This window comes from Phyllobates terribilis, unplaced genomic scaffold, assembly GCF_046119375.1.
Source record: "Phyllobates terribilis strain yellow unplaced genomic scaffold, ASM4611937v1 Scaffold_8__6_contigs__length_399053987, whole genome shotgun sequence".
NCBI lineage: Eukaryota > Metazoa > Chordata > Amphibia > Anura > Dendrobatidae > Phyllobates > Phyllobates terribilis.
In genome coordinates, this window is record NW_027362768.1 from 29959737 (window position 1) to 29987687 (window position 27951).

General features: G+C 47.3%; 1 protein-coding gene across 5 annotated transcripts in view; it reads right to left on the reverse strand.

Moving 5' to 3' along the window:
• LOC141156357 (uncharacterized) overlaps positions 1-27951 on the reverse strand; it is a 131643-nt gene that overhangs the window by 72314 nt on the left and 31378 nt on the right. For 4 of the 5 annotated variants that reach the window (XM_073642544.1, XM_073642547.1, XM_073642542.1 and 1 more), the window contains exons 2-3: positions 13570-13707; positions 10807-10878 (exon numbers count right to left, since the gene is read on the reverse strand). In XM_073642544.1, the coding sequence (XP_073498645.1) occupies positions 10807-10878; positions 13570-13707 (210 nt within the window). The remainder of the gene's footprint in view (positions 1-10806; positions 10879-13569; positions 13708-27951) is intronic. The other variant, XM_073642546.1, reaches the window with a different exon arrangement.

The window sequence follows — 27951 nt, forward strand, 5'->3', positions numbered from 1 at the left end:
TCCCAGTCCGTTTCTGGTGAAGTGTCCTCGGGCGTCAGGACTCCCATTTCCAGGTCAACAGGTAACTTACCAGGTCTTGCCCTCATTAGGTAAGCCGGGGTACAGTTGGTGGAACCTACCGGGATGTGGTTGTATAGGTCCACCAGATCGGGCAACTTCTCAGGCCACAGACTGCGTTCTTCCAGGGGCAACGTTTTTAGAAGATCCATTACCACCTGGTTCATTTTCTCACAAAGTCCATTAGTTTGCGGATGGTAGGGTGTCGTCCTTATCTTCCGGCAGCCATACAGATTGCAGAATTCCTGGAAGACCTCCGCTTCAAAGGCAGGTCCCTGGTCCGTCAGCACTTGGTCCGGGTACCCGTGTGGACGGCAAAAGTGCTGCTGGAAGGCTCTAGCTGCTGTTCGAGCCGTTAAGTCCTTGACGGGGACGACAACCAGAAACCGGGAGTAATGATCCACGATGGTTAACGCGTAGACGTAGCCACTTCTGCTGGGGGTCAGTTTTACATGATCCAAGGCTACCAGTTCCAACGGTTGCCGGGTGACGATGGACTGCAGGGGAGTCTTCTGGCTGGCCCGGTCCTTCCTTCTCAGATTGCACGGGCCACAGTCTCTGCACCACTTCTCGATGGTTCCCCTCATGCCTACCCAGTGGAACCGCTCGCGCAGCAGGAACTCCAGCTTTTTCCACCCGAAGTGTCCAGCTCCGTCGTGGTATGTCTCCATCACCATGGCTGCGTCTCTTCGTGGCACCACTACTTGCCAGAGTAGTTCATGCGTCCTGGAGTTAACCATTCTGCGGCACAACTTCCCCTTGTAAAGGAACAGTCGACTCTTCTCTGCCCATAGTTGTTTGGCTTCCTCTGGAGCGTCTGATTCCAGGCTAGCCTCCGGGCGAGTCAGCATCTCCTTCACCAGTCGGACGGCAGGGTCGCTGTCTTGCGTTTCCGCCCAGTTGTAGTGAGGTAAGGGGTTCAACGTAGCAGCCTGCTTACTCCTTACCCGGTGGGAATACTGGATAGTCCCATGACGGTGGAACGCAGGGAGTTCAACTTCTTCCAGTCCCTCCGGATCTTCTCCTCCGTCCGGCAGGTTGGGCATCCTGGACAGGGCGTCCGCGTTGGTATTGGAGCGCCCTGCCCGGTATTTAATTGTGAACTCGTAGTTGGACAGACGGGCCATCCACCTCTGCTCCAGGGCACCGAGTCTTGCCGTGTCCAGGTGTGTCAGCGGGTTGTTATCCGTGTATACGGTGAACCGGGAAGAAGCGAGGTAATGCCTAAAGCGCTCGGTGACTGCCCATACCACGGCCAGGAACTCTAGCTTAAATGAGCTGTAATTTTCGGGGTTCCTTTCGGTGGGTCGCAGTTTTCGGCTGGCATAGGAGATTACTCGTTCTCTCCCCTGCTGAATCTGGGACAGTACGGCTCCTAGCCCGATGTTACTGGCGTCGGTGTAGAGGATGAAGGGCTGGCTATAGTCCGGGTACGCCAAGATTTCATCCCCCGTGAGGGCCATCTTCAGCTGGCGGAAGGACTCTTCTTCTAGCTTTTCCCATTTGAAGGGCGGCTTCTGGTTCTTGGCCTTCCGGGACTGGCCTATCAGGAGGTCCTGCATAGGTGCTGCCTTTTTGGTGAAACCGGGAATAAACCTTCGGTAGTAGCCTACCAACCCTAGGAACTGCCGCACTTCTTTTACGCTGGAGGGGCTTGGCCATCCCTTAATTGCGGTGATCTTATCGGGGTCGGGAGCCACTCCGTCAGCGCTCACCACGTGTCCCAGGTATTGCACCTTTGGTTTCAGGAGGTGACACTTGGAGGGTTTCACCTTTAGGCCGTAACTCGCCAGAGCTTCGAACACCTCCGCCAGGTGTTTCAGGTGGTCCTCATAAGTTTTGGAGTATACGATGACATCGTCCAGGTACAACAGGACCGTCTCGAAGTTTCTGTGGCCCAGACAGCACTCCATTAATCGTTGGAAGGTTCCTGGGGCGTTGCAGAGTCCGAACGGCATGCAGGTGAACTCGCTAAGTCCCATCGGGGTGGTGAATGCGGTCTTCTCCCGGTCCGCCTCTGCTACAGGAACCTGCCAGTACCCGCTAGTGAGATCCAAGGTAGAGAAGAAGTTAGCAGATCTTAAAGCAGCCAATGACTCCTCTATCCTTGGTAAGGGGTACGCATCCTTGTGTGTGATACGGTTGATTTTCCGGTAATCTACACACATCCTCATGGTGTTGTCTTTCTTTTTGACTAAAACTAGTGGGGCTGCCCAGGGGCTACAGCTATCCCGGATTACCCCAGCCTCCTTCATGTCTCTAAGCATCCCCTTGGCGTGTTGGTAATGTGCAGGGGGTACGGGTCGATACCTCTCTTTTATGGGAGGATGATCTCCCGTGGGGATGCGGTGTTCTACCCCCTTGACTCGCCCGAAGTCTAACGGGTGTTTACTAAACACTCTCTCATACTCTTGAACCACCCGATAGACTCCTTGTTTCTGGTGTGAGGGAGTGGAGTCAGTACCCAGATGTAGTTGCTGACACCAGTCCTCCATGTCTTTCTTAGAGCCGTTACCTTCCTCCGGGTGAGATGGAGGCAAGGGTTCCACAGATTGTATAGAATTTTGATTAGTGGTATATAATTTGGCTAGCGTGGCATACCGGGGCAGGTACACTTCCCTCTCCCCGATATTTATTATGCGAACGGGCACCCTCCCATGGCGTACATTGACCACCCCCCGTGCTGTCAAAATGGTGGGCCTACTGTCTGAGTAAACTGGTTCTACCATTGCCTGGTAATCTCTACCTCTCAGACCAATAGCTGCCCGGCACCAAATCATCATTTCACTTTTTGGGGGCATGGCAATAGGAAAAGGGTCACACATTCTTACGCTACCAATCTCACCGCCGGAGAGTTCCACTTGTTGCCGTTGCATCAGTGCCCGGATCTCTTTCTGGAGCACCCGCTGCTCGCCGGAGCTGGCATTCTTGGCAACCTGCTGTAAAAGGAAAATCACCTCTGCAAGACAATTTTCAATTACATTAGTTCCTAGAGTTATTTTTGGGTGACTCTCATGTTTGTCAATATCTACAATGATCAGTCCCTGTGCGGCCAGTTCGACTCTACCAATTTTGATGGTCACCTCTTTAAATCCGATCTGTGGCACGGGCTGACCATTGCTGGCGATGATACTCAAGTCGTCGTCAGGGTAGCGGGTAATATCCGAGTCATTCCAGTACTGCTTGAAGAGCACGTACGGGATGGTGGTGACCTGTGACCCGGTGTCCAGTAGGGCACTCATGGGAATGCCATCCAGTACCACAGGCAAGACTGGACGTCCTCCCACATATCTGTCGCGCCAGTTCGATGGGCCTGGTGATCTTTTTCCTGGGGGTTGGCCCTCTACCCCAGGTTGTGCCCGTTTAAAGAACAGTACCTTTCCATATGTCCGGGTTGATTGCAGCGGCGGCAGATGGGTCGTCCGTCCTCGCTGTATCGGTCACTGGGTCTTCCTCTGGCCGGTGGGGTCCTCCTTGGTCGACGCCACGGGATGTCCTCCGGTCCGGATGCCAGCTGGATCTTCCCTGGAGTGGAAACCTGTAAAGACTGCACAGTTCGGGTTAGCGCAGCAACGCTTTTAGCTAGCTCTTGGACCTGATGGTGTAGGTCTGGAGCCGGGTCATTGTCCAAAGCCTGCGCATCAGCTCCCACAGGCCCTGCTGACAAGGGCGCCGCCTCCTGGTAGTAAGTGGTAGTGGGGCGTCTGTGGGTCACAACGCCACCTGGTGCCGGTTCTCGGAGCACCCGGATGGCTCTGTCCTTGAACTGTGCAAATTCTAGATGAGGGTCCTGTAAGGCCATTGCCCGCAACTGGGTGCGGTGGGCATTGCAATATAAACCCTCTATAAATTGTTCGGTCAACAGCCTGTCCTCGTTTCCCACTCCATTAGGGTCGGTCTGCTTAATGGCCCTCAGGGCCTCTTGTAGGTTGAGTGCATAGTCCCTTATACTCTCATGCGCTCGCTGCTTGCACCCGTAGAATCTAAGTTTAATCTCGGCTGAGGTGCGGGTATCAAAGGTGTCCTTCAGCCGGGTGAGTATCCCTGCGACAGTCTTCCTCCCAGGTGGCCAGGATTTTACTTCCCTTTTGGCTGCCCCAGTTAGTTGGGCCACCAGGATGCTCACTTTTTGCTCTTCTGTGAGGGGGTACACCTGGAAGAGGCTATCCAGCTTTTCTCTAAAGTCATGCAGGGTATGTGACTCCCCTGAGTACTGGGGTAGCCAAGCTGCTCCCGGGATATAGGGCATGGTGAAGGGCATAACTGCAACAGCGGTAGCGCTGGCGGGGGTTGAGGCAGTGGAGCTCTCCTCCGTATCCGACATCTTCCTCCCCCCTAGTGGACCGTGGCCTACCTTGCGATGATCCTGTTCCGTAGGCCGCGGCTCCGCAGTGGATCGTCAGGGTTGAGGACCTTCCGTCGCGCTCCTGTGACGTCGGCGTCTGCTGGGCTCCTTCCAGGACCTTACGCAACGTCCGGACGTGAGGCGGGGCTTCAGTTCTCGCGCGCTTTCGGAGTCCACGCCCCTCTTCTTCCCGCGCGGCGTCCTCAAGATGGCGTCCAATGGCGGGAAAACTCCACGGATGGCGGGAAGAAGGCTGAAGATGGCGCCGGATGGCGGGAAACTTCACCGATGGCGGGAAGAAGGCTGAAGATGGCGCCGGATGGCGGGAATCTTCACCGATGGCGGGAATCTTCACCACTGGTAAGTTTGAACAGTCTTTGCTTTTCAGGCACGCAGTACCCGGTGGTTGCGGGCACGTGATCCTGCCGACTACGCCAAAGTTGACGCGCCCCTGGGCCTGTGTCGCGCTGCGTTGCGCACGCGGGAGCTTACCCGGAGCCGGATCTGTTTAGGGTTGTAGTCTCGTGGCGGTGACCCGGTCCGTGCCCAGGGAGTCAAACTGGACGGCAGTCTGTTAGCGGTAGAAAATGGTTGATGACTACGCCACCCGTTGAATGCAGCCAGGGGGCTGCTGCTGCAGGGCAGACCGCTGAGGCCGGTGGAAGGATGGTGCAGCGTGATAGTATAACCCCCAACGGGAGGGGTATGGCCTCAGGGCAGCCGACGTGGATGATGGGGGTAGCAGGAACCACTCAGAGACGGTATGGTAGCGTTCAGGGTCTTTACTGGTAACAACGATAGACCCTCCCGGAGTACTTGCTAGCGAACGGGGCCTGGTCAGTCCTTGAGCAGATGGGATCTCCCCTGGCCAGGCGTAGTTGTAGGCCTCCCAAGCTGACTGTACTCTTCTGGCTACCTTGCTAGAAGCTGATGTAAGTAGCCCACGTCCCTGAGTGTACCGTGTGGTGCTCACCCGTATGGCCGGTGACTCGGGGCCTTCTAATGGCTTCCGCTCCACGATGGCGGTGCTGGTCCCACGCGTGTGACCGGGCCTTCGGGCTTCTGGGCCAGGGGACCTGAAATCCCCTGCCTGACGGATTCTGCTGCTGGGTAGAAGTTAGTCCCCACAGCCTCGGACTCCGGGTCCGGTAAAGAATCTTCTTAGTCAGGGCGAGCTCTGTAGCTGCCAGCCCCTGACTCCTTGTGACTCTGCTGCTTCCTATGCTGCTCTTGTCTCTACTCTTCCTGGACTCACTAACCCTGCCTCAGCCCCGGGTTTATACAGGGGAAGTTCTTCCCCTCCCAAGGCTGGGCAGGAGGTGTGGCATGCACAGGATCCCTGACCAAAGGACCTCCCACCTGCTCTCAGACGTAATATCTCTATCACTGTGACAACCAGACCCCTGGGGTGTCACAATTATTATGAGAAGGAGGCACAGATGGGGTATTATTATGAGTGGAAGGCACAAATGGGGCATAATTTATTACAAGTGAGAGGCAAAGATGGGGCATTATTACACATGGGAGGCACAAATGGAGCATTATTTATTATGAGTTAGAGACACAGATGTGGCATTATTATGAGTGGAAAGCACAAATGAAGCATTATTTATTATGATTGGGAGGCAAAGAGGAGGCATTAATGGAAGCATGAACAGGGGCATCACTATAGTCGTGTAACCGTTGCAGATGTACCCGATGCCTGGAGCCTAAGGAGTCAAAAAAGGGGCCTTGGCCTATATCAGAAGGCCAAAACTACTAACTCTTTTCCTAAGAATATAATGGTACACTCTTTGTTGAGTTGGAGTGGTTTTAGGACCTGAGCCCTCTCCATAATGTGCCGCTGCTGGCTATGTTATAAAATCAGCATCTGCCACTAAAAGCACTAACTATGCCTACATTTGGTATGTTCACGTCCATAAAATTCTTATCTATTAAAATATAAAAATGTTTAACCCATACATTAAAAATAAATAAAAAAGAGGCCATTTTTACTGATTGGAGGCACAGATGAGGCATTATTACTAGTGTAGGCACGGAAGAGGCATTATTACTAGTGTAGGCACAGAGGAGGCATTATTACTAGTGTAGGCACAGAAGAGGCATTATTACTAGTGTAGGCACAGAGGAGGCATTATTACTAGTGTAGGCACAGAAGAGGCATTATTACTAGTGTAGGCACAGAGGAGGCATTATTACTAGTGTAGGCACAGAGGAGGCATTATTACTAGTGTAGGCACAGAGGAGGCATTATTACTAGTGTAGGCACAGAAGAGGCATTATTACTAGTGTAGGCACAGAGGAGGCGTTATTACTAGTGTAGGCACAGAGGAGGCATTATTACTAGTGTAGGCACAGAGGAGGCATTATTACTAGTGTAGGCACAGAGGAGGCATTATTACTAGTGTAGGCACAGAGGAGGCATTATTACTAGTGTAGGCACAGAGGAGGCATTATTACTAGTGTAGGCACAGAGGAGGCATTATTACTAGTGTAGGCACAGAGGAGGCATTATTACTAGTGTAGGCACAGAGGAGGCATTATTACTAGTGTAGGCACAGAGGAGGCATTATTACTAGTGTAGGCACAGAGGAGGCATTATTACTAGTGTAGGCACAGAGGAGGCATTATTACTAGTGTAGGCACAGAGGAGGCATTATTACTAGTGTAGGCACAGAGGAGGCATTATTACTAGTGTAGGCACAGAGGAGGCATTATTACTAGTGTAGGCACAGAGGAGGCATTATTACTAGTGTAGGCACAGAGGAGGCATTATTACTAGTGTAGGCACAGAGGAGGCATTATTACTAGTGTAGGCACAGAGGAGGCATTATTACTAGTGTAGGCACAGAGGAGGCATTATTACTAGTGTAGGCACAGAAGAGGCATTATTACTAGTGTAGGCACAGAGGAGGCATTATTACTAGTGTAGGCACAGAGGAGGCATTATTACTAGTGTAGGCACAGAGGAGGCATTATTACTAGTGTAGGCACAGAGGAGGCATTATTACTAGTGTAGGCACAGAGGAGGCATTATTACTAGTGTAGGCACAGAGGAGGCATTATTACTAGTGTAGGTACAGAGGAGGCGTTATTACTAATGTAGGCACAGATGAGGCATTATTACTAGTGTAGGCACAGATGAGGCATTATTACTAGTGTAGGCACAGAGGAGGCATTATTACTAGTGTAGGCACAGAAGAGGCATTATTACTAGTGTAGGCACAGATGAGGCATTACTACTAGTGTAGGCACAGAAGAGGCATTATTACTAGTGTAGGCACAGAGGAGGCATTATTACTAGTGTAGGCACAGAGGAGGCATTATTACTAGTGTAGGCACAGATGAGGCATTATTACTAGTGTAGGCACAGAGGAGGCATTATTACTAGTGTAGGCACAGAGGAGGCATTATTACTAGTGTAGGCACAGAGGAGGCATTATTACTAGTGTAGGCACAGAGGAGGCATTATTACTAGTGTAGGCACAGAGGAGGCATTATTACTAGTGTAGGCACAGATGAGGCATTATTACTAGTGTAGGCACAGAGGAGGCATTATTACTAGTGTAGGTACAGAGGAGGCATTATTACTAATGTAGGCACAGAGGAGGCATTATTACTAGTGTAGGCACAGAGGAGGCATTATTACTAGTGTAGGCACAGAAGAGGCATTATTACTAGTGTAGGCACAGATGAGGCATTACTACTAGTGTAGGCACAGAAGAGGCATTATTACTAGTGTAGGCACAGAGGAGGCATTATTACTAGTGTAGGCACAGAGGAGGCATTATTACTAGTGTAGGCACAGAGGAGGCATTATTACTAGTGTAGGCACAGATGAGGCATTATTACTAGTGTAGGCACAGATGAGGCATTATTACTAGTGTAGGCACAGAAGAGGCATTATTACTAGTGTAGGCACAGAGGAGGCATTATTACTAGTGTAGGCACAGAGGAGGCATTATTACTAGTGTAGGTACAGAGGAGGCGTTATTACTAATGTAGGCACAGAGGAGGCATTATTACTAGTGTAGGCACAGAGGAGGCGTTATTACTAGTGTAGGCACAGAAGAGGCATTATTACTAGTGTAGGCACAGATGAGGCATTACTACTAGTGTAGGCACAGAAGAGGCATTATTACTAGTGTAGGCACAGAGGAGGCATTATTACTAGTGTAGGCACAGAGGAGGCATTATTACTAGTGTAGGCACAGAGGAGGCATTATTACTAGTGTAGGCACAGAGGAGGCATTATTACTAGTGTAGGCACAGATGAGGCATTATTACTAGTGTAGGCACAGATGAGGCATTATTACTGGTGTAGGCACCGAGGAGGCATTATTACTAGTGTAGGCACAGAGGAGGCATTATTACTAGTGTAGGCACAGAGGAGGCATTATTACTAGTGTAGGCACAGAGGAGGCATTATTACTAGTGTAGGCACAGATGAGGCATTATTACTAGTGTAGGCACAGAGGAGGCATTATTACTAGTGTAGGTACAGAGGAGGCGTTATTACTAATGTAGGCACAGAGGAGGCATTATTACTAGTGTAGGCACAGAGGAGGCATTATTACTAGTGTAGGCACAGAAGAGGCATTATTACTAGTGTAGGCACAGATGAGGCATTACTACTAGTGTAGGCACAGAAGAGGCATTATTACTAGTGTAGGCACAGAGGAGGCATTATTACTAGTGTAGGCACAGAGGAGGCATTATTACTAGTGTAGGCACAGAGGAGGCATTATTACTAGTGTAGGCACAGATGAGGCATTATTACTAGTGTAGGCACAGATGAGGCATTATTACTAGTGTAGGCACAGAAGAGGCATTATTACTAGTGTAGGCACAGAGGAGGCATTATTACTAGTGTAGGCACAGAGGAGGCATTATTACTAGTGTAGGTACAGAGGAGGCGTTATTACTAATGTAGGCACAGAGGAGGCATTATTACTAGTGTAGGCACAGAGGAGGCATTATTACTAGTGTAGGCACAGAAGAGGCATTATTACTAGTGTAGGCACAGATGAGGCATTACTACTAGTGTAGGCACAGAAGAGGCATTATTACTAGTGTAGGCACAGAGGAGGCATTATTACTAGTGTAGGCACAGAGGAGGCATTATTACTAGTGTAGGCACAGAGGAGGCATTATTACTAGTGTAGGCACAGAGGAGGCATTATTACTAGTGTAGGCACAGAGGAGGCATTATTACTAGTGTAGGCACAGATGAGGCATTATTACTAGTGTAGGCACAGATGAGGCATTATTACTGGTGTAGGCACAGAGGAGGCATTATTACTGGTGTAGGCACCGAGGAGGCATTATTACTAGTGTAGGCACAGAGGAGGCATTATTACTAGTGTAGGCACAGAGGAGGCGTTATTACTGGTGTAGGCACAGAGGAGGCATTATTACTAGTGTAGGCACAGAGGAGGCATTATTACTGGTGTAGGCACAGAGGAGGCATTATTACTAGTGTAGGCACAGAGGAGGCGTTATTACTAGTGTAGGCACAGATGAGGCATTATTACTAGTGTAGGCACAGAGGAGGCATTATTACTAGTGTAGGCACAGAGGAGGCATTATTACTAGTGTAGGCACAGAGGAGGCATTATTACTAGTGTAGGCACAGAGGAGGCGTTATTACTAATGTAGGCACAGAGGAGGCGTTATTACTAGTGTAGGCACAGAGGAGGCATTATTACTAGTGTAGGCACAGAGGAGGCATTATTACTAGTGTAGGCACAGAGGAGGCATTATTACTAGTGTAGGCACAGAGGAGGCATTATTACTAATGTAGGCACAGAGGAGCCATTATTATATATTGGGCTCGTGGGAGGCACATAAATCAGTTTCCAGTCGTTTGGGCACATTTCTGTGTTAGTTTTACCCCTTACAGCAGGTTTCAACAACTGCTTATATCCACATGTGAAGCTAGCCATGGCCATCATGACGTACTGTGAATCTCTCTCCTGGGCCTCAGTCAAAATACACTATGAACAGCTGGCATTGCCTAATGCATGTTGGGAACTCAGGGAAAAGAAGTATGTGCATGTACAGCTATTAAAAACCTGCGATAGTTGGGGGCTCTGTAGGAGATTTTGCATTGGGGCCCACGAGCTTTAAGTTACGCCACTGGCCATGCCCCCCCACGATGGTATGGATGGAAAGAATGAGCACCACAGGATTGTGCCACTGTGAAGGGTACAAACTAGGTTGGAGAATAAAAAAAATTATAAATTGGAAAAAATCAGATGGATGTATAAAATAATTCCATATGTGAGGTGCCCTTTAAATAACATTACACATTTTTAAAAGCTTTCAGTATTTGATCTGTGTTTATTTTCTTTTCTTTTTGCTGTTCTACAATGACCTAACTACATGGAGTTTATAATACATACCAGGTCACGTTCATCTGCACTTTTCAAAAGTCCCTGGAGTAATCCTTGAAAGAGTTCAAGACTTTTCTTTTCCTTCAACATTTGAAAAGAAGAAGAGACGATGATACTTTTCCAAAACTTCCTTACATGCAGTAGTTATTATGCTTTGTGGGGAACCTATCAGCACATTTTTAGATATGGAGCTAATGGTATGGCTGTATAGGTGCTTGTCCTCCAATAAAAATGATACCTTTTGTGAAGATGCTGTGTGCCAGACATAGGAAATGTAAGATAGAAGACATAAGTACGGTAAATCAGCCTGGATGTGCAGTGGGGTGGTCATTGCCCTTAGACTGCTTCTTCCAGGTGCACTGACCAGAGTGCTATTGTTTCTGGAAAAGATGCAGAACTGTGCTGTTCTGCTCCATACACTGCTTATATCCAGCTACTGATAACCGCTGACCGGTGGGGAGCCAGGTGTGGACCTCCTACTGATTGGATATTGATGACCTTCCCTGTGGATAGGTCATCAATAGAAAAGTGTAGACTACTTCTTGGAGACTTTGTGTACCTCTCCTGCAGGCAGCAGGACTATGTGTATAAAATCCCAGCAAGAGAGTAAAGTTTGTTATTGCTGTGGAGGAGTTGTGTTAGGTCTCATTCAGACATCCGTTTTTACTCACGTACGAGAAAAATGGACGATTATTTTGATCAGATCTGATCTTCATCAGTTTTTCTCATATGTAGAGAAAAAAAAAAGAAGTTTCTCCACCTTCTCACATGTCTGTGAAAATGAGACCGCACGTGAATGGCAGCATAGTGTTGTCCGATTTTTTCATGGAACCATTAATTTGAATTGTCGATTTTGATCTGATGCATGGCTCAAAATTGGACAGGTCTCCACAATTTGCTACGGACCACTCAGTCCACAAAAAAATCACAGACATGTAAATGGCCCAATAGACGATCACAGGTACGAGTGCTAAACCACCGATAGCACTTGTATGCGAACAATGGACGTGTGACTGAGGCCTAATACTGTGACGGTGAAGGCTAAAACAGCAGCGTACGCGCTCAAAAGGTCTATTGTATCATACCGTTGTGGCCAAAAGTATTGGCACCCCTGCAATTCTGTCAGATAATACGCAGTTTCTTCCTGAAAATGATTGCAATCACAAATTCTTTGGTATTATCTTCATTTAATTTGCTTGCAAGGAAAAAACACAAAAGAGAATAAAGCAAAAATCAAATCATTGATCATTTCACACAAAACTCCAAAAATGGGCCAGACAAAAGTATTGGCACCCTCAGCCTAATACTTGGTTGCACAACCTTTAGCCAAAATAACTGCGAACAACCGCTTCCAGTAACCATCAATGAGTTTCTTACAATGCTCTGCTGGAATTGTAGACCATTCTTCTTTGGCAAACTGCTCCAGGTCCCTGATATTTGAAGGGTGCCTTCTCCAAACTGCCATTTTGAGATCTCTCCACAGGTGTTCTATGGGACTCAGGTCTGGACTCATTGCTGGCCACCTTAGAAGTCTCCAGTGCTTTCTCTCAAACCATTTTATAGTGCTTTTGGAAGTGTGTTTTGGGTCATTGTCCTGCTGGAAGACCCATGACCTCTGAGGGAGACCCAGCTTTCTCACACTGGGCCCTACATTATGCTGCAAAATTTGTTGGTAGTCTTCAGACTTCATAATGCCATGCACACGGTCAAGCAGTCCAGTGCCAGAGGCATTAAAGCAACCCCAAAACATCAGGGATCCTCCGCCATGTTTGACTGTAGGGACCGTGTTCTTTTCTTTGAATGCCTCTTTTTTTTTCCTGTACACTCTATGTTGATGCTTTTTCCCAAAAAGCTCTACTTTTGTCTCATCTGACCAGAGAACATTCTTCCAAAACGTTTTAGGCTTTCTCAGGTAAGTTTTGGCAAACTCCAGCCTGGCTTTTTTATGTCTCGGGGTAAGAAGTGGGGTCTTCATGGGTATCCTACCATACAGTCCCTTTTCATTCAGACGCCGATGGATAGTACGGGTTGACACTGTTGTACCCTCGGACTGCAGGGCAGCTTGAACTTGTTTGGATGTTAGTCGAGGTTCTTTATCCACCATCCGCACAATCTTGCGTTGAAATCTCTCGTCAATTTTTCTTTTCCGTCCACATCTAGGGAGGTTAGCCACAGTGCAATGGGCTTTAAACTTCTTGATGGCACTGCGCACGGAAGACACAGTAACATTCAGGTCTTTGGTGATGGACTTGTAGCCTTGAGATTGCTCATGCTTCCTCACAATTTGGTTTCTCAAGTCCTCAGACAGTTCTTTGGTCTTCTTTCTTTTCTCCATGCTCAATGTGGTACACACAAGGACACAGGACAGAGGTTGAGTCAACTTTAATCCATGTTAACTGGCTGCAAGTGTGATTTAGTTATTGCCAACACCTGTTAGGTGCCACAGGTAAGTTACAGGTGCTGTTAATTACACGAATTAGAGAAGCATCACATGATTTTTCAAACAGTGCCAATACTTTTGTCCACCCCCTTTTTTAGGTTTGGTGTGGAATTATATCCAATTTGGCTTTAGGACAATTCTTTTTGTGTTTTTTCATTGAAGACAAATTAAATGAAGATAATAATACCAAAGAATTTGTGATTGCAATCATTTTCAGGAAGAAACTGAGTATTATCTGACAGAATTGCAGGGGTGCCAATACTTTTGGCCACCACTGTATGCCTCACTCCAGTACTGCATGACAGAACCTACTATGTGTCAAAACCAATTACCTTTAATGTGAATTTCATCGATTTTGTGCTTTGGTCATAATGCTCCATATCCATGGGGTCAATAAACTCTTCATCGGGGCTGGTGTTTGTAATCTGCCCATAGGCACATATCATAACAGCAAGCATAACTTTCTGCATCTGTAAATTAAAAACACTGAATAATTAGGTTTCACATAATCTAAAAAAATTCAATATAGTTGATTATTTATTGTTGTACAGTGCATTATTCTATAACAGTGAGAAAATAGTATCTAAACGTAACCAAATTTATGCCAAAATGCCATTATTAGTAGTATAATGGTAGCGTCACACGAGTGAATAAAAAAATTGTTCAGAGTTTCATCCAGAAAAATGGGACAATGTTTTTCTCACTTGTCATTTGTATACAATCAGTTTTTTGGGTTTTTTTTTTTTTACCAGCAGCTGTAAATTATTTACACGACCATTTACAGTTTCCTATGTTACAGAATTACAATGTATCTGAAAAAATTGGATGTTATACTGTGGCTCCGTATGGTATCCAATTTTTTTTTCACGCATTCATAGACTTGAATGGGTGAGTCTCATCTGATTTATGTAAAAAAATAAATAAATAAAAATCACTAATCCGCAATAACATGAATAACATTGGTCTCAGTACTGTGTTTTTTTTCAGGGATAGCACAGGAACCGAAAATACGGTCTTGTGAAGGAGCACTAACAGTAAGGCTATGTGCCCACGAGGCGGAAATGCTCCGGATTTTTCATGAGCGTTTCTGCATTTCCCTGGCAGAAAAAACACATGCGGATTGTACATGCGGATTGTACATGCGTTTTCCTGCCAGGGACATGCGGAAGTGAAGCGTTCTTCACATGCATTTCCGCATGCGGGTTGACAAGCGCTTTCCAAGCGATTTTAGCATCACTTGGAAAGTGCTTGACAACTTGGTCACACTATATAAATCCATGCAAACAGCATGGATTTATATAGTGTGACCGAAAGAATGGTAAAAAATAAATAAATAAAAATATACTTACCTTCTGATGGCCCCCAGTGTCTTTATTCGATGCGTCTCGGCTTGGCGGCAGCTCGCGGTACACTAAAGGACCTGCCGACGTCAGCGGTCGCGTGACCCGTCACATGACTAAATGATGTCATGCCAGGTCCTTGAGTCCACCGCGATCTGCCGGGAACCCAAGACAAAGACATCGGGGGCCATCAGAAGGTAAGTATAATATTTATTTTTTATTATTTATTTATTTTTTTTTTACAGGTATTATGGTACCCAGGGCCGGGGCAGAGTCTCCTCTTCTCCAAACCCGGGTACCATCCACACATTGAACCGCTTGGATTCCGCATGTACAGATGCAGTGATGTAGATTCCATGCGTTCCAATGCAAGTCATTGGCGGTGAAAACGCCGCGCTACCACAAAATAAATGGTAGTGCTGTGTATTTTTCCGCAATGATAACCAGCACCGGAAATTTCCGCAGCATGTGCACAGCATGCGGATTATCATTGGGGAACATGGCAGATCTTCTACCAAGCGTTTAAGCGTTTCTGCAGCGGAAACGCTTGAAAAACGCATCATGGGCACACAGCCTAACTGATATAAAGGTACAAGAACTTTACAGCATACTTTTTTTGTTTGGGCGAAAACTGAATATCAACAGATACTTGTTTGTACAGATGACTGAGGACACAATACACAAAGTATCTACACAAATATCCTAACAGTACATGCCATAACCATCTCACCAACACTAGTTATGTCTTTTAAACATAATACATTTTTATGGAGAATAAAAATTGTAAATTTATATTGCGGCAATTGCAAACTCCTATTTTAAGGAGGAAAATACTTAATGGCTGAGAAACCTTTTCATGGAGTCATTAACCTTACGCTGGTTTCAATATTTATTACCATGAATGGAGCTTAGCTAGTACAACTATGCAAGTGGCAAGTGACACCTTTGTAGGAAATGGTAATTCGCATATGCCTATGGGCGCATTTACCTGAAAGATTATCATGAATGAGCTTTCTTAAAAATACTCGTTCTACAATAATCTTTCAGTGTAAACAGGCTGCCGATCACCCGATGAAAGAGCAAAATGCTCGTTCATTGGGCGAAATGATCTTTTGCACAGAGCAAAAAGGAAATTGTTCTTAGCATTGCCGTGTCTTCTATGAGTAGGACTCGCAGTCCCGAACACCATGGCCGTCTATACACACAGTGATTTATTACAGATTGCTCAGTGCACATCGTTTACTTCAGTCTGCCTGTGCATACAAGATATTAAACGATCACCGGTCGGTAAAAGGTTACCGATCAGCACTTGCACCGTGCTGATGGTCAGACCATGTAAACTGACCCCGAGGCCATGTTCACATCACACTTTATCCATTTATCAGTTCTTCCGATGGGGCTTATGTCTGAAGTCATGAAACATGCGATCCGGACATTAGCGCTTATAGGGCCCTTGACTTTAATGATGCAGACGGAGTCACTTTTGCTCTGTCGGACATCATTTTTGGTAGTATTCACCAAAACATGATCAACTGCATTTTGGTGCCAGCCTCTAGATACTACTGAAAATGATGTCCAACAGAGTAAAGAGTGACTCTGCATCATGAAAGTCAAAGTCAATTGTTCAGTTAGTGCAAATGTCTGAATCCCGTTTTCTAGCGCTTCAGAGATCAGCCCCATCGGAGCCACTGAGGAGTTGATCAAATGTGATGTGAACAGGTGCCTAACATTTCTCTTCTAAGTAAGTAGCTGAAAGGCAGGGGTGTAACTAGAATTCATAGGGTCTAATGTTAAAGTTAACTATAGGCCCTCTCAATGCTGACGGTTAAAGCGTTATTCCAAAATAGTACATTTCTCGTCATGTTTTTGCTTCTCATATTACCTAAAGTTTTGACCTCCTCCTATACCTTTTTAAACATTATTGTATTAGGTCTTTTTAAATTGATTAATAAAATAATTTTTTTTTGCTATTAGCAATAGTCTTGTACTTGGTTCTCTTCAATTTTTTTTAATACACTTTTGTATTCACAACTTTACTTTCTGGGTGTATTTTTTTTATTCATGACTGGTCAGAAAAAAAATGGAGTCATAGACATAACAGCTACTAGATGCTGTAATAACAGGAAGCACAAAGCCTGTACAATGTAAAAAGGAAACATATAAACTGTAACGGTTTCGGTGGGTGGAACCTCTGTGCTACGGTGCAAGGAGGGACCCAGAGGGGCGTAACTAAGTATCAACCCGGACCGACCCCGGTCGTACGGCGGCTAACAACTCCGTGACCAGGGAGGGACCGAGCCAAGGAACCAGGTGCTACTCTGGGGACGACCTTGTAAGGGAGCAGGTGACTCCCACGGTACAGATGGCAGGGACTGACCGGAATAGCAGGTCGGCACAGCAGGCAGGCTGGTGAGCGGAAGCCTCCAGGTAGGCTATCAGGTAGACACGGCAAGAGACGGCAGGAGTCTCTAGGTGGGCTGCAGGTGGTCACGGCAAGTGACGGCAGGTAACAGGCAGGTCACAGGCAAGTGCTCCCAGGTGAGAGGGCTGGCAGGCACGGCAGGTAACAGGCGGGTAACAGGTTGGCGGGCAAGACTGAAAAGTCAGGCTAGCAGCGGGACCTCAGGGCTGAAGCAGAGGTCAGAAACACTGTGCAACAACATTGCTCGGGCACCTCCATTTTGGAGGAGGTGCCTTATATATGGGAGGACCCTCGGCTATTCGCCGGCCGCAGCAGGAAGAGGAGCGCTGGAGGAGGCTGAGCAGGGAGCGAGGAGGTGAGAGGGACGGCGTCTCTGCCTGGCAGGGGGCAGAGACGCCGATGCTACAGTACCCCCCCTTTACGCCCCCTCTTTTTAAGGCCAGAAAGGAATTTTTCAAGGAGAAGCGGGGCATGAATGTTCTCCCTGGGTTCCCAAGTTCTCTCCTCTGGGCCAAATCCCATCTAATCCACTAGAAAAAGGGTCTTTCATTTTATCCTCTTAGTGGCCAGAATGTTCTCTACCTCAAAAACCTACAAAGCGGAAACTGGAGCAGGGGGAGTACCTAGATTGGAAAAAGAGTTAAACACAACTGGTTTGAGGAGAGATACATGGAAGGAGTTGGGAATCCGTAAGGTGGCCGGAAGTTTTAACTTGTAGGCGACTGGGTTGATCTGTTTAAGAACTTCAAATGGACCGATAAACCGAGGACCCAACTTATAGGAGGGTATTTTGAGTCGGACATGTTTGGAAGAGAGCCAGGCTTTATCTCCCGGGCAGAATTGAGGCGGATCCAGACGTCTCTTGTCAGCATGTTTCTTCATCCACTCGGAGGACTGAAGAAGTGCAGACCTAGTTTTTTCCCAAATGGTGGAGAATTCGCTGACAAGAGCCTCCGCAGCAGGGTTGTCCACCGAGGCGGAGATGGGAAAAGGAATTTGGGGATGTTGACCGTGGACCACGAAGAACGGTGATTTAGAAGTAGATTCGCTCTCATGGTTGTTGTAGGAGAATTCAGCCCATGGTAGGAGCTCCACCCAATCAGTATGATGAGCGTTAAAGTGCCGGAGGTAGCTGGTAAGGATTTGGTTGACACGCTCCACTTGGCCATTGGACTGTGGATGGTAGGCGGAGGAGAAATCCAGGGTGACATCCAGTAGCTTACAGGTAGCACTCCAGAAACGTGAGGTGAATTGAACCCCTCGATCTGATACAATGTGGAGAGGTAGGCCATGGAGACGGAAAATATGACGGAAAATATCCTTGGCCAGCTCCGATGCAGACGGGAGACCAGGCAGAGGAATGAAGTGGGCCATCTTAGAGAAGCGGTCGGCGACCACCCAAATGACTGTACAACCGGCAGAAACAGGGAGATCAGTAATAAAGTCCATGGCAATGTACTGCCACGGGGCAGCAGGTACGGGAAGAGGCAGGAGGCGACCGGCTGGAAGATGTCTGGGAACTTTGTTGCGGGCACAGGACGAACAGGCCGAGACGAAGTCTACCACATCCTTGCGCAGGGTAGGCCACCAGTAATGCCGGGTAATGAGTAGGAAGGTCTTCTTTTGGCCAGCATGGCCGGCTAGTTTAGATGAATGACCCCAGTGAAGAACCTTCTCACGATCTGGTACCGCTACAAATGTCTTACCGGGGGGGGGAAGACTAGTCAGATCCAAGGGGGCCACATTCATCACTTTGGAGGGGTCGATGATGTGCATAGGCTCTTCCTCTTGATCGGAGGACAGGAAGGATCGGGACAAGGCGTCGGCTTTGACATTCTTGTCCACCAGGCGGAAATGTAGGACGAAGTCGAAGCGGGCGAAGAACAAAGACCACCGAGCCGCCTGACGCGGATTGAGTCTTTGGACATTCTGGAGATATGCCAGGTTTTTGTGATCCGTATAGATGATCACCGGGTATAGAGCCCCTTCAAGCAGGTAACGCCACTCCTCCAGCGCCAATTTAACGGCTAAGAGTTCTCGGTCTCCTATGGAGTAGTTGAGCTCAGACGAGGAGAAGAGTTTGGAGAAGAAGCCGCAGGTTACCATTCTCCCGGATGAAGACTTTTGGGTGAGCACCGCTCCGGCTCCGGAGGAGGAAGCATCAACCTCCAGATAGAACTGTTTATTGCTATCCGGACGGTGCAGCACTGGGGCAGAGGAGAAAGCTTGCTTTAAGGAAAGGAAGGCCTCCTCAGCTTCGGGCGACCATTCCTTGGGATTTGCTCCCTTACGGGTGAGCGCAGATATGGGAGCAGTCCGGGAAGAGAAGTGCGGGATGAAGAGACGATAGTAGTTGGCGAAGCCCAGGAATCGCTGAATCGCCTTCAACCCCTCCGGACGGGGCCACTTAAGGACAGCAGGGAGCTTCTCGGGATCCATTCGTAGGCCTGTCTGGGAGATAACATAGCCCAGGAAAGGAAGAGAGGTCTGCTCGAAGAGGCACTTCTCGTACTTTGCATAGAGGTGATTCTGCCTGAGCCTAAGCAGTACCTGACGAACATCTCTCCGGTGTGTGGGAAGATCCGGAGAGAAGACCCAAGATATCATCCAGGTAGTCCACCACGCAAGAGTAAAGAAGATCACGGAAGATGTCGTTGACCAATTCTTGGAAAACGGCAGGAGCATTGCAGAGACCGAAGGGCATCACACGGTATTCATAGTGACCGTCCCGGGTATTGAATGCCATCTTCCACTCGTCTCCTTGATGGATTCGGACAAGGTTATACGCCCCACGTAGATCTAGCTAGGAAAAGATCCTAGCTCCCTTAAGACGGTCAAACAACTCGGAGATGAGTGGTAGGGGGTATTTGTTCTTTACCGTGATTTGGTTGAGTCCTCTATAGTCAATACAGGGGCGTAATGAACCATCTTTCTTCTTGAGGAAGAAGAATCCAGCTCCAGCCGGGGAGGTAGATTTCCGGATGAATCCCCTGGCCAGATTCTCCTCGATGTACTCTGACATGGCCCGGTTTCGGCCGACGACAACGGGTAAATACGCCCATGGGGTGGAGTGACGCCGGGTACCAAGTCGATCGGGCAATCATATGGCCTATGAGGTAGCAGTGTCTCGGCTTCCTTTTTACCGAAGACATTTGCATAGGACCAGTAAGGTGCCAGAAGACCGGGTAAATTAGCCGGGGTAGGTGGAGGATGAGCCAGACGAACCGGAACCAGGCAGGTCCTATGGCAGTCCTGCCCCCACCGGATTGCCAGTTCAGCACGGGTTCATGTGTCTGGAGCCAGGGTAGACCTAGCAATAGGGAGAAAGAGAGTCCGGGCAGCACATGCAAGGAGATCTTCTCAGAGTGCAGCATTCCCACCTGCAGGGTTATGGGTTCAGTGACGAGCAGGATGGTCACCGGAAGGAGTCTTCCATACATGGAGGCAACTGACAATGGTTCAGCCAGAGGTTTGGTGGGAATCTGGTATCTCTCTACCAGGGACTGTGAAATGAGTTTTCCAGTAGCTCCAGAATCCAGGTGAGCAATTTCAAAGTGACGGTTCTCTCCCCAGGAGATAGAGACAGACAAAGTCAGGGACGGAGAGGGCTTATTTTTGCCTAGGACGACCTCTCCGAGCGGTCCTAGACACTGGAGTTTCCCGGCTTCTCCGGGCAGGAACGGATGAAGTGCTCCTTACTGCCACAATAGAAACAGCTCCCCTCGGCTCGGCGTGACTCTTGGCGAGATTTGACCATCTTGGTCTGATCGATCTGCATAGGTTCGGGCGAGTGCGCCCGGGGAGTGACTGGTTGAGAGGCAGGTCTCTGGAAAGTAGGAGCAAGGCGAGGAAACTTTCTCTCCCGGGTAGTCTCTTTGGTACGTTCTTGGAACCGGATGTCAATTCGGGTAGCCAGTGACACCAGGTCATCCAGGGTGGTAGGAATGTCCCGACCGGCTAACTCGTCCTTAATGCGACCGGAAAGACCCTCCCAGAAGACGGACACCAGAGCCTCGTTATCCCAGGCAAGCTCAGAAGCGAGGGTACGGAACCATATGGCATATTGGCCCACGGTGAGATTCTCTTGGCGGAGACGTAGCAGAGAGGAGGCTGTAGAGGATTTTCGTCCTGGCTCATCGAAGACTTTCCGGAAAGCAGCGAGGAAAGACAATAGGTCGGACACCAGGGGGTCCCCTCTCTCTCACAGGGGATTTAGCCATGCCAGTGCTTCCCCAGTGAGATGGGACATGATGAATGCCACCTTGGCCCGGTCGGAGATGAACTGATGTGCCAAGAGTTCAAAGTGCAGGGTGCACTGGTTTATGAAACCCCGAGCTAGAGCGGGGTCGCCTCCAAAACGAGGAGGTGCAGAAAGCCGGGGACCTGGGTTGGATGCTGTGGTATTGGTGGGCAGCGGCGCTGTCGGAGCAGGGGTTGCTCGACTAGGGGCGGACACAGGTGGTACAGACAGCGTGTCCAGGCGAGTGTTGACAGACCGCAGGTAGGTCAGGATGGTTTCCTGTTGGGATCTCTGATGAGAAACCTCCTGGTACAGGTCAGCAAGCGAAGGGGCCTGGGGGCCACTGGGTTCCATGGCCCGAGCAAACTGTAACAGGTCAGGGGGGTGGAACCTCTGTGCTACGGTGCAAGGAGGGACCCAGAGGGGCGTAACTAAGTATCAACCCGGACCGACCCTGGTCGTACGGCGGCTAACGAATCCGTGACCAGGGAGGGACCGAGCCAAGGAACCAGGTGCTACTCTGGGGACGACCTTGTAAGGGAGCAGGTGACTCCCACGGTACAGATGGCAGGGACTGACCGGAATAGCAGGTCGGCACAGCAGGCAGGCTGGTGAGCGGAAGCCTCCAGGTAGGCTATCAGGTAGACACGGCAAGAGACGGCAGGAGTCTCTAGGTGGGCTGCAGGTGGTCACGGCAAGTGACGGCAGGAGTCTCTAGGTGGGCTGCAGGTGGTCACGGCAAGTGACGGCAGGAGTCTCTAGGTGGGCTGCAGGTGGTCACGGCAAGTGACGGCAGGAGTCTCTAGGTGGGCTGCAGGTGGTCACGGCAAGTGACGGCAGGAGTCTCTAGGTGGGCTGCAGGTGGTCACGGCAAGTGACGGCAGGAGTCTCTAGGTGGGCTGCAGGTGGTCACGGCAAGTGACGGCAGGTAACAGGCAGGTCACAGGCAAGTGCTCCCTGGTGAGACGGCTGGCAGGCACGGCAGGTAACAGGCAGACAACAGGCAAGTGCTCCCAGGTGAGCGGAATAGCAGGCACGGCAGGTAACAGGCAGGCAACAGGCAAGTGCTCCCAGGTGAGCGGACAGGCAGGTAACAGGCAGGTAACAGGCAGGTAACAGGCAGGTAACAGGCAGGTAACAGGCAGGCGGGCAAGACTGGAAGTTAGGCTAGCAGCGGGACCTGAGGGCTGAAGCAGAGGTCAGAAACACTGTGCAACAACATTGCTTGGGCACCTCCATTTTGGAGGAGGTGCCTTATATATGGGATGACCCTCGACTATTGGCCGGGGACTCCTTAGGACGGTGCCGCAGCAGGAAGAGGAGCGCTGGAGGAGGCTAAGCGGGGAGCGAGGAGGTGAGAGGGACGGTGTCTCTGCCTGGCAGGGGGCAGAGACGCTGATGCTACATAAACATACGTATTATTCTATAAAACTTTTGTAAACTCATACAGTCTTGTGGTGGTGATGTCACTTAACCACTGCACCACCCACTTCCTGCATTATGCATCCTTCAACTGTGAACCACCAGTGAACTAACCAGAGGCCCTTGCCTCGTCATATCATGCTATGATCAGTCATGTTATTTTGTGACAAGCAGGTCATGTGTCATTTAATATCCTTTTGTTGCAGGCACTGTACCTTTAATATCTTTCTTTGGTTCACTTTGCCTTTAAGGGTGCAGTCAGATGGCCATAAAACACGGATGACAATCGCATCACAATGCTCGAACTGGACAGCATTTATTTCTATGCAGCTGTCACGGTCGGGTCAGGAGAGCTGCCGGCCAGTCTGTGCACTGTGTTGCTATCATCGTCCATGTTATATGGCCGTCTGACTGCGCCCTAATGCTGTAATACATGTGTCGTGCAGGTCAGAAGTCACATGTATGCATGGGGAGCAATGCACCGCATAGGCTCAATATTAAGTATGGCCGGATGTACAAGTATGAAGAAAGCCTCATGGTCAGACAGAGATAGAGGTGTCTAATGAGTGTATTATTGGGCATACAGACAAGCACTTCATTGAATAAGGGATTATTCCCATAAAAAGTAGCTTTTATTGTATTAGTAATAGTAAAAAGACTCTAAATAACATAATTAGATGACAAAGTGCAATACTGTAATACATATCCCTAGAAAGGTTTTGTAACGTATAGCAACATACACTAAACTGTCCGAACCTTAGTCTCTTTTGCCCCCAATGCAGTAGTTGGGATAGCCTTAAAGGGGTTTTCCCACAAACAAAAGTTCATTTTAATTAATAGATTTGAGAATAATAATTTCCACAATTGGATGTGTTTAAATAAAATGTTCCTGAGCTGAGATAATCTTATAAATGTGCCCCTGCTGTGTACTGTGTAATGGCTGTGTCTCATCATACAGGAACATGGTCTGATCATACCACAGCTCCTGCGCAGGGGAGGAAGCAAAAGAGTATACAGACATTACAGCAGGGGATCGCAGCAGATTTTTTTTTTGTGCGTAAAACATTTCCCTGCTCGTGTTTAAAAAATATTTGACCTCAAAGAAAGAATCAGCTGTGATCCCCTGTTGTAATGTCTGTATAGTCTTTTGCATCCCCCCCTGCCCAGGAGATGTGGTATGATCAGACCATGTTCCTGTACGGTCAGACACAGCCATTACACAGTACACAGCAGGGGCACATTTATAAGATTATCTCAGCACAGGAACATTTTATTTAAACACATCCAACTGTGGAAGTTATTATTATTCCAAGATCTATTGATTAACATCAACTTTTGTTCATGGGAAAACCCCTTTAAATCAATCTTACAATAGCTCTACCAAGTCACTCCTACCATGTCTCTACGAGTTTCATCGCCCCTATATTAAGTAACTCATCAGGAGACACACATCCTATATACAGTAGTGGGTTCACACAATCCCAGAGACTTCTATAAACCAAATGATGACACTGTGCATCATAATCATTTGGTCTCATTAGAATGCACAAGACAATTCCTTAAATGGATTATCTGGGACATTGGTATTTTTTGTGACAGGGCTAAGAACTTATTGGCAGGTAGTTGCTAACTACCTGCTTGTTTTCCCCTGCAGCAATCTGTGCTGGAGATTTCTCTGCTTCCAGTGAACTCCCTATTAACAGAACAGTTCCTTCTCTTCCACACTTCTCTGTCGATGGGCCGTCACTGCCGAGGTCATGCTGATTGACAGCCGGCTCCCTGCTGCCTTACTGTGGAGCCGTCTGTCAGTCAGCATGAGGTCAGCAGTGACGCTCCGTTGACAGAAGACTGTATAAGGAAAACTGCTGTGTTGACAGGAGGTCAAATGAAGCCAGAGAATCGCAGCCTGAGCCAGGACAGATATCACAGGACAGAACAGGCAGGTAGCAACTGCCTGCCAGAAACATCGCACCCCCCACAGGCCTGGCTAACAACTTCAAATCGTTGGCAATAAGGAAGCTGCTTAATATACACACTAGTCTACCGCTCTCTTATCTATAGTATCAGTGGTACAGTCTGCACAGCACTATATACTCTGACTGTGGACCATCACACTGATACATTAATAGTTCTTGTCCACAATTATTGTTCTGTGATCTCAAATTTATGACCAAAGCACCATATCGTCTCCAGACCCTGCGCTCTCAGATACACTTATTGTTATGTCTCCTAGCACTACCACTGCATGTAAGGCCAGATCCATCATTTGCGGGTTTTTTTTAAGTCACTTATTTTTTTGACATGTTTTTTGGTGTCAAATCAAAATGGTGCACACAATTTAAGAATTTTGCGCAAAGCTGAAAATTGTCTTTTTTTTCCTTTATCTGGTACAAATTACTTTTTAGCAGGAAAAGTCCTGTTTCTCAAATTGTCACAAGAAAATATGTGAAAATGACTGGCTTACATGAATTTGACACTTTTTGCATGCATTTTTGATTCATTTTTCCACTTCATTAGTAGGGGTGAAATCTGCAGCAAAAACATCTCAAGAATCGACATGCTGAAGATTTAACCCCTTAAGGACCGAGCCACTTCGTAGGTTAATGACCAGGCTTCATTTTTTAAATCTGACCAGTGTCACTTTAGGAGGTAATAACTCTGGAACGCTTCAACGGATCCCAATGATTCTGAGACTGTTTTTTTTTGTGACATGTTGTACTTCATGATAGTGGTAAAATTTGTTTGATATGACTTGTGTTTATTTGTAAAACTGTCGGAAATTTGGCGAAAATCTCACAATTTCAAAATTTTAATTCTTATGCCCTTAAACCAGAGTTATATCACACAAAATAGTTAATATTCGCACATTTCTACTTTACATCTGCACAATTTTTTAAACATTTTTTTTGTTAGGAAGTTATAAGGGTTGAAAGTTGATCAGCAATTTCTAATTTATACAACAAAATTTACAAAAGCATTTTTTTTAGGGACTACATCACATTTGACGTGACTGAGGGGCCTATATGACAGAAAATACCCAAAAGTGATACCATTATAAAAACTACACCCCTTAACATGCTCAAAACCACATTCAAGAAGTTTATTAACCCTTCAGGTGCTTCACAGGAATTAATGGAATATGGAAGGAAAACAAAAACATTTTACTTTTTTTCCCAAAAATTTTACTTTTGCCCCTAATTTTTAATTTAACATCAGACAATGAACCTCAAAATTTGTTTTGAAATTCCTCCAGAGTACGCCGATACCCCATATGTGGCGGAAAACTACAGTTTGGGCGCATGGCAGGGCTTGGAAGGAAAGGAGCAGTTTGAATTTTTGAGCGTAAAAATGGTTGAGATCAAGAGCAGATACCATGTCGCGTTTGGAGAGCCTCTGATGTGCCTAAATGAGCACCTTGAACCCCCATGTGCTTCACAGAAGTTTACATCGTAGAGCCATGAAAAGAATAAAAAAAGAATTAAAATTAAAAAAAAACAAACATTTTTCCCACAAAATTTTTTTTAGCCCCAATTTTTTATTTCACAAGGGTAACAAGAGAAAATGGACCCTACAATTAGTTGTGCAGTTTTATCCGAGTGCGCCAATACCCCATATGGGGTCGAAAACTACTTTTGAGGCATAGTGCAAAGCTTGACAGGGAAGAAGCTCCATACTTGAGTTCAGATTTTGCTGAAATGGTTTGAGGGTGCCATGTCACATTTGTTTCAGTCTCAGATTTTACATTTTCACATGGGGAAAAGGGTAAAAATGGCACCAAAATTTGTCCCACATCTGCTAAAAGTAATGTGAAAATACCCTATATGTAGCTGCAGAGTACTGCTTAGCCACATGGCTAGACTCAGAACGAAAGGAACGCCATTTGCTTTCTGGAGCACAGATTTTCCTAGAATAGTTGGCAAACTCCATAAACAGAGTCCTTAAGTGCTCGAAGAGCAGAATCCTCCCTCAAGTGAACCCATTTAGGAAATTATACCCCTGTCAAACATGTGGATGCTAAATTTGGTTTAGACACACTGTGGGGCTCAGAAGGGAGAGGCATTTGGATTTGGGAGTGCAGAATTCATTGGATTTCTTTTTGGGGGGGGGGGGGAGCCATAGCACTTATCCAGAGCCTTTGTACTACTAGTAAAATGGAAGCCCCTATATTTCCATTAACAGATGACAGACTGAGTGGTGGCTTTTTTATGTAGATTGAGTTGAAGCTTTTATTGGAAAAAGTTTACATAACGTTTGGGATCACATTTATCCTGTGCTCTACACTGAGCACTTACATGGGGGTTTCCATCTAAATCTGAGTGACGTGATTCAGATGAAACTGCCAAGGGATCCATTCACTATAATGAGGCAGCAAAATTACTCTGGACTCAATTTGGCTTCTGTTTAGTGGTGTCCTTTTCAGAAGTGCACAAAACTGTGGCTGAACGCGGTTTTACGCACACTTAAAATGACGGACCCTGCCGGATCACAGGTCAGACAGAGTCCACATCTGCCTCATTATAGGGAATCTTCCGCTGGGGGTTCTGTCTGAATTGCAAATTTCAGAGATTTATACGGAAACCCAGGTGTTAGTGCTCAGAGCAGGATAAATGTGAGCTGAGCCTTACTGCAATCTTTGAGAGGCAGAATGAACAAATCAACACCAGATGAAGAATTGGCTTTATTTTTTACGCCATTCATCGTGCTGTATAAGTCATTAGACGACTTTATTCTTCGGGTCCGTGCGATTACAGCGAAACCAGATTTATATATTAGGTTTTTATGTTTGGCTGCTGTCACATATTGAAAGATGCTTTTTTTGCATCGCCATATATTTAGTGATATAATTTTTTCAGATTTCGGCCGACAGTCATGTGAGGGCTTTTTTTTGCAGGACGAGTTGACATTTTTATTGGTACCATTTTCGGGCACATGACATTTTTTTGATCGCTTTCTATTCCAACAAAGTGTCTGAAAATTGAGTTTCTGGCCTTGGCTTTTATCCTAAGTCATGTGACAAGGCTCTTTAGAGAGTAGATATTGACTTTAAGGATTGTTACTTCCTATAGGTGGCACTAGAGTTCTAGTTCTCTTCCTCTCTGAAGAGACAGTTTGCATATTCCAATTTTTGGGAGGCAGAATGAATACATTTCTCAGTGATTTATTATGGCAGGCATAAACCACCGTAAAGTCCATCAAATCAAACAGGTCTTTCTTGGCCATAAAGGGTAAACAAAAGAAAACAGATAGCACAGTCCATAGGCCAGGGAGGTTCCGCCCGCACAGGATTAGC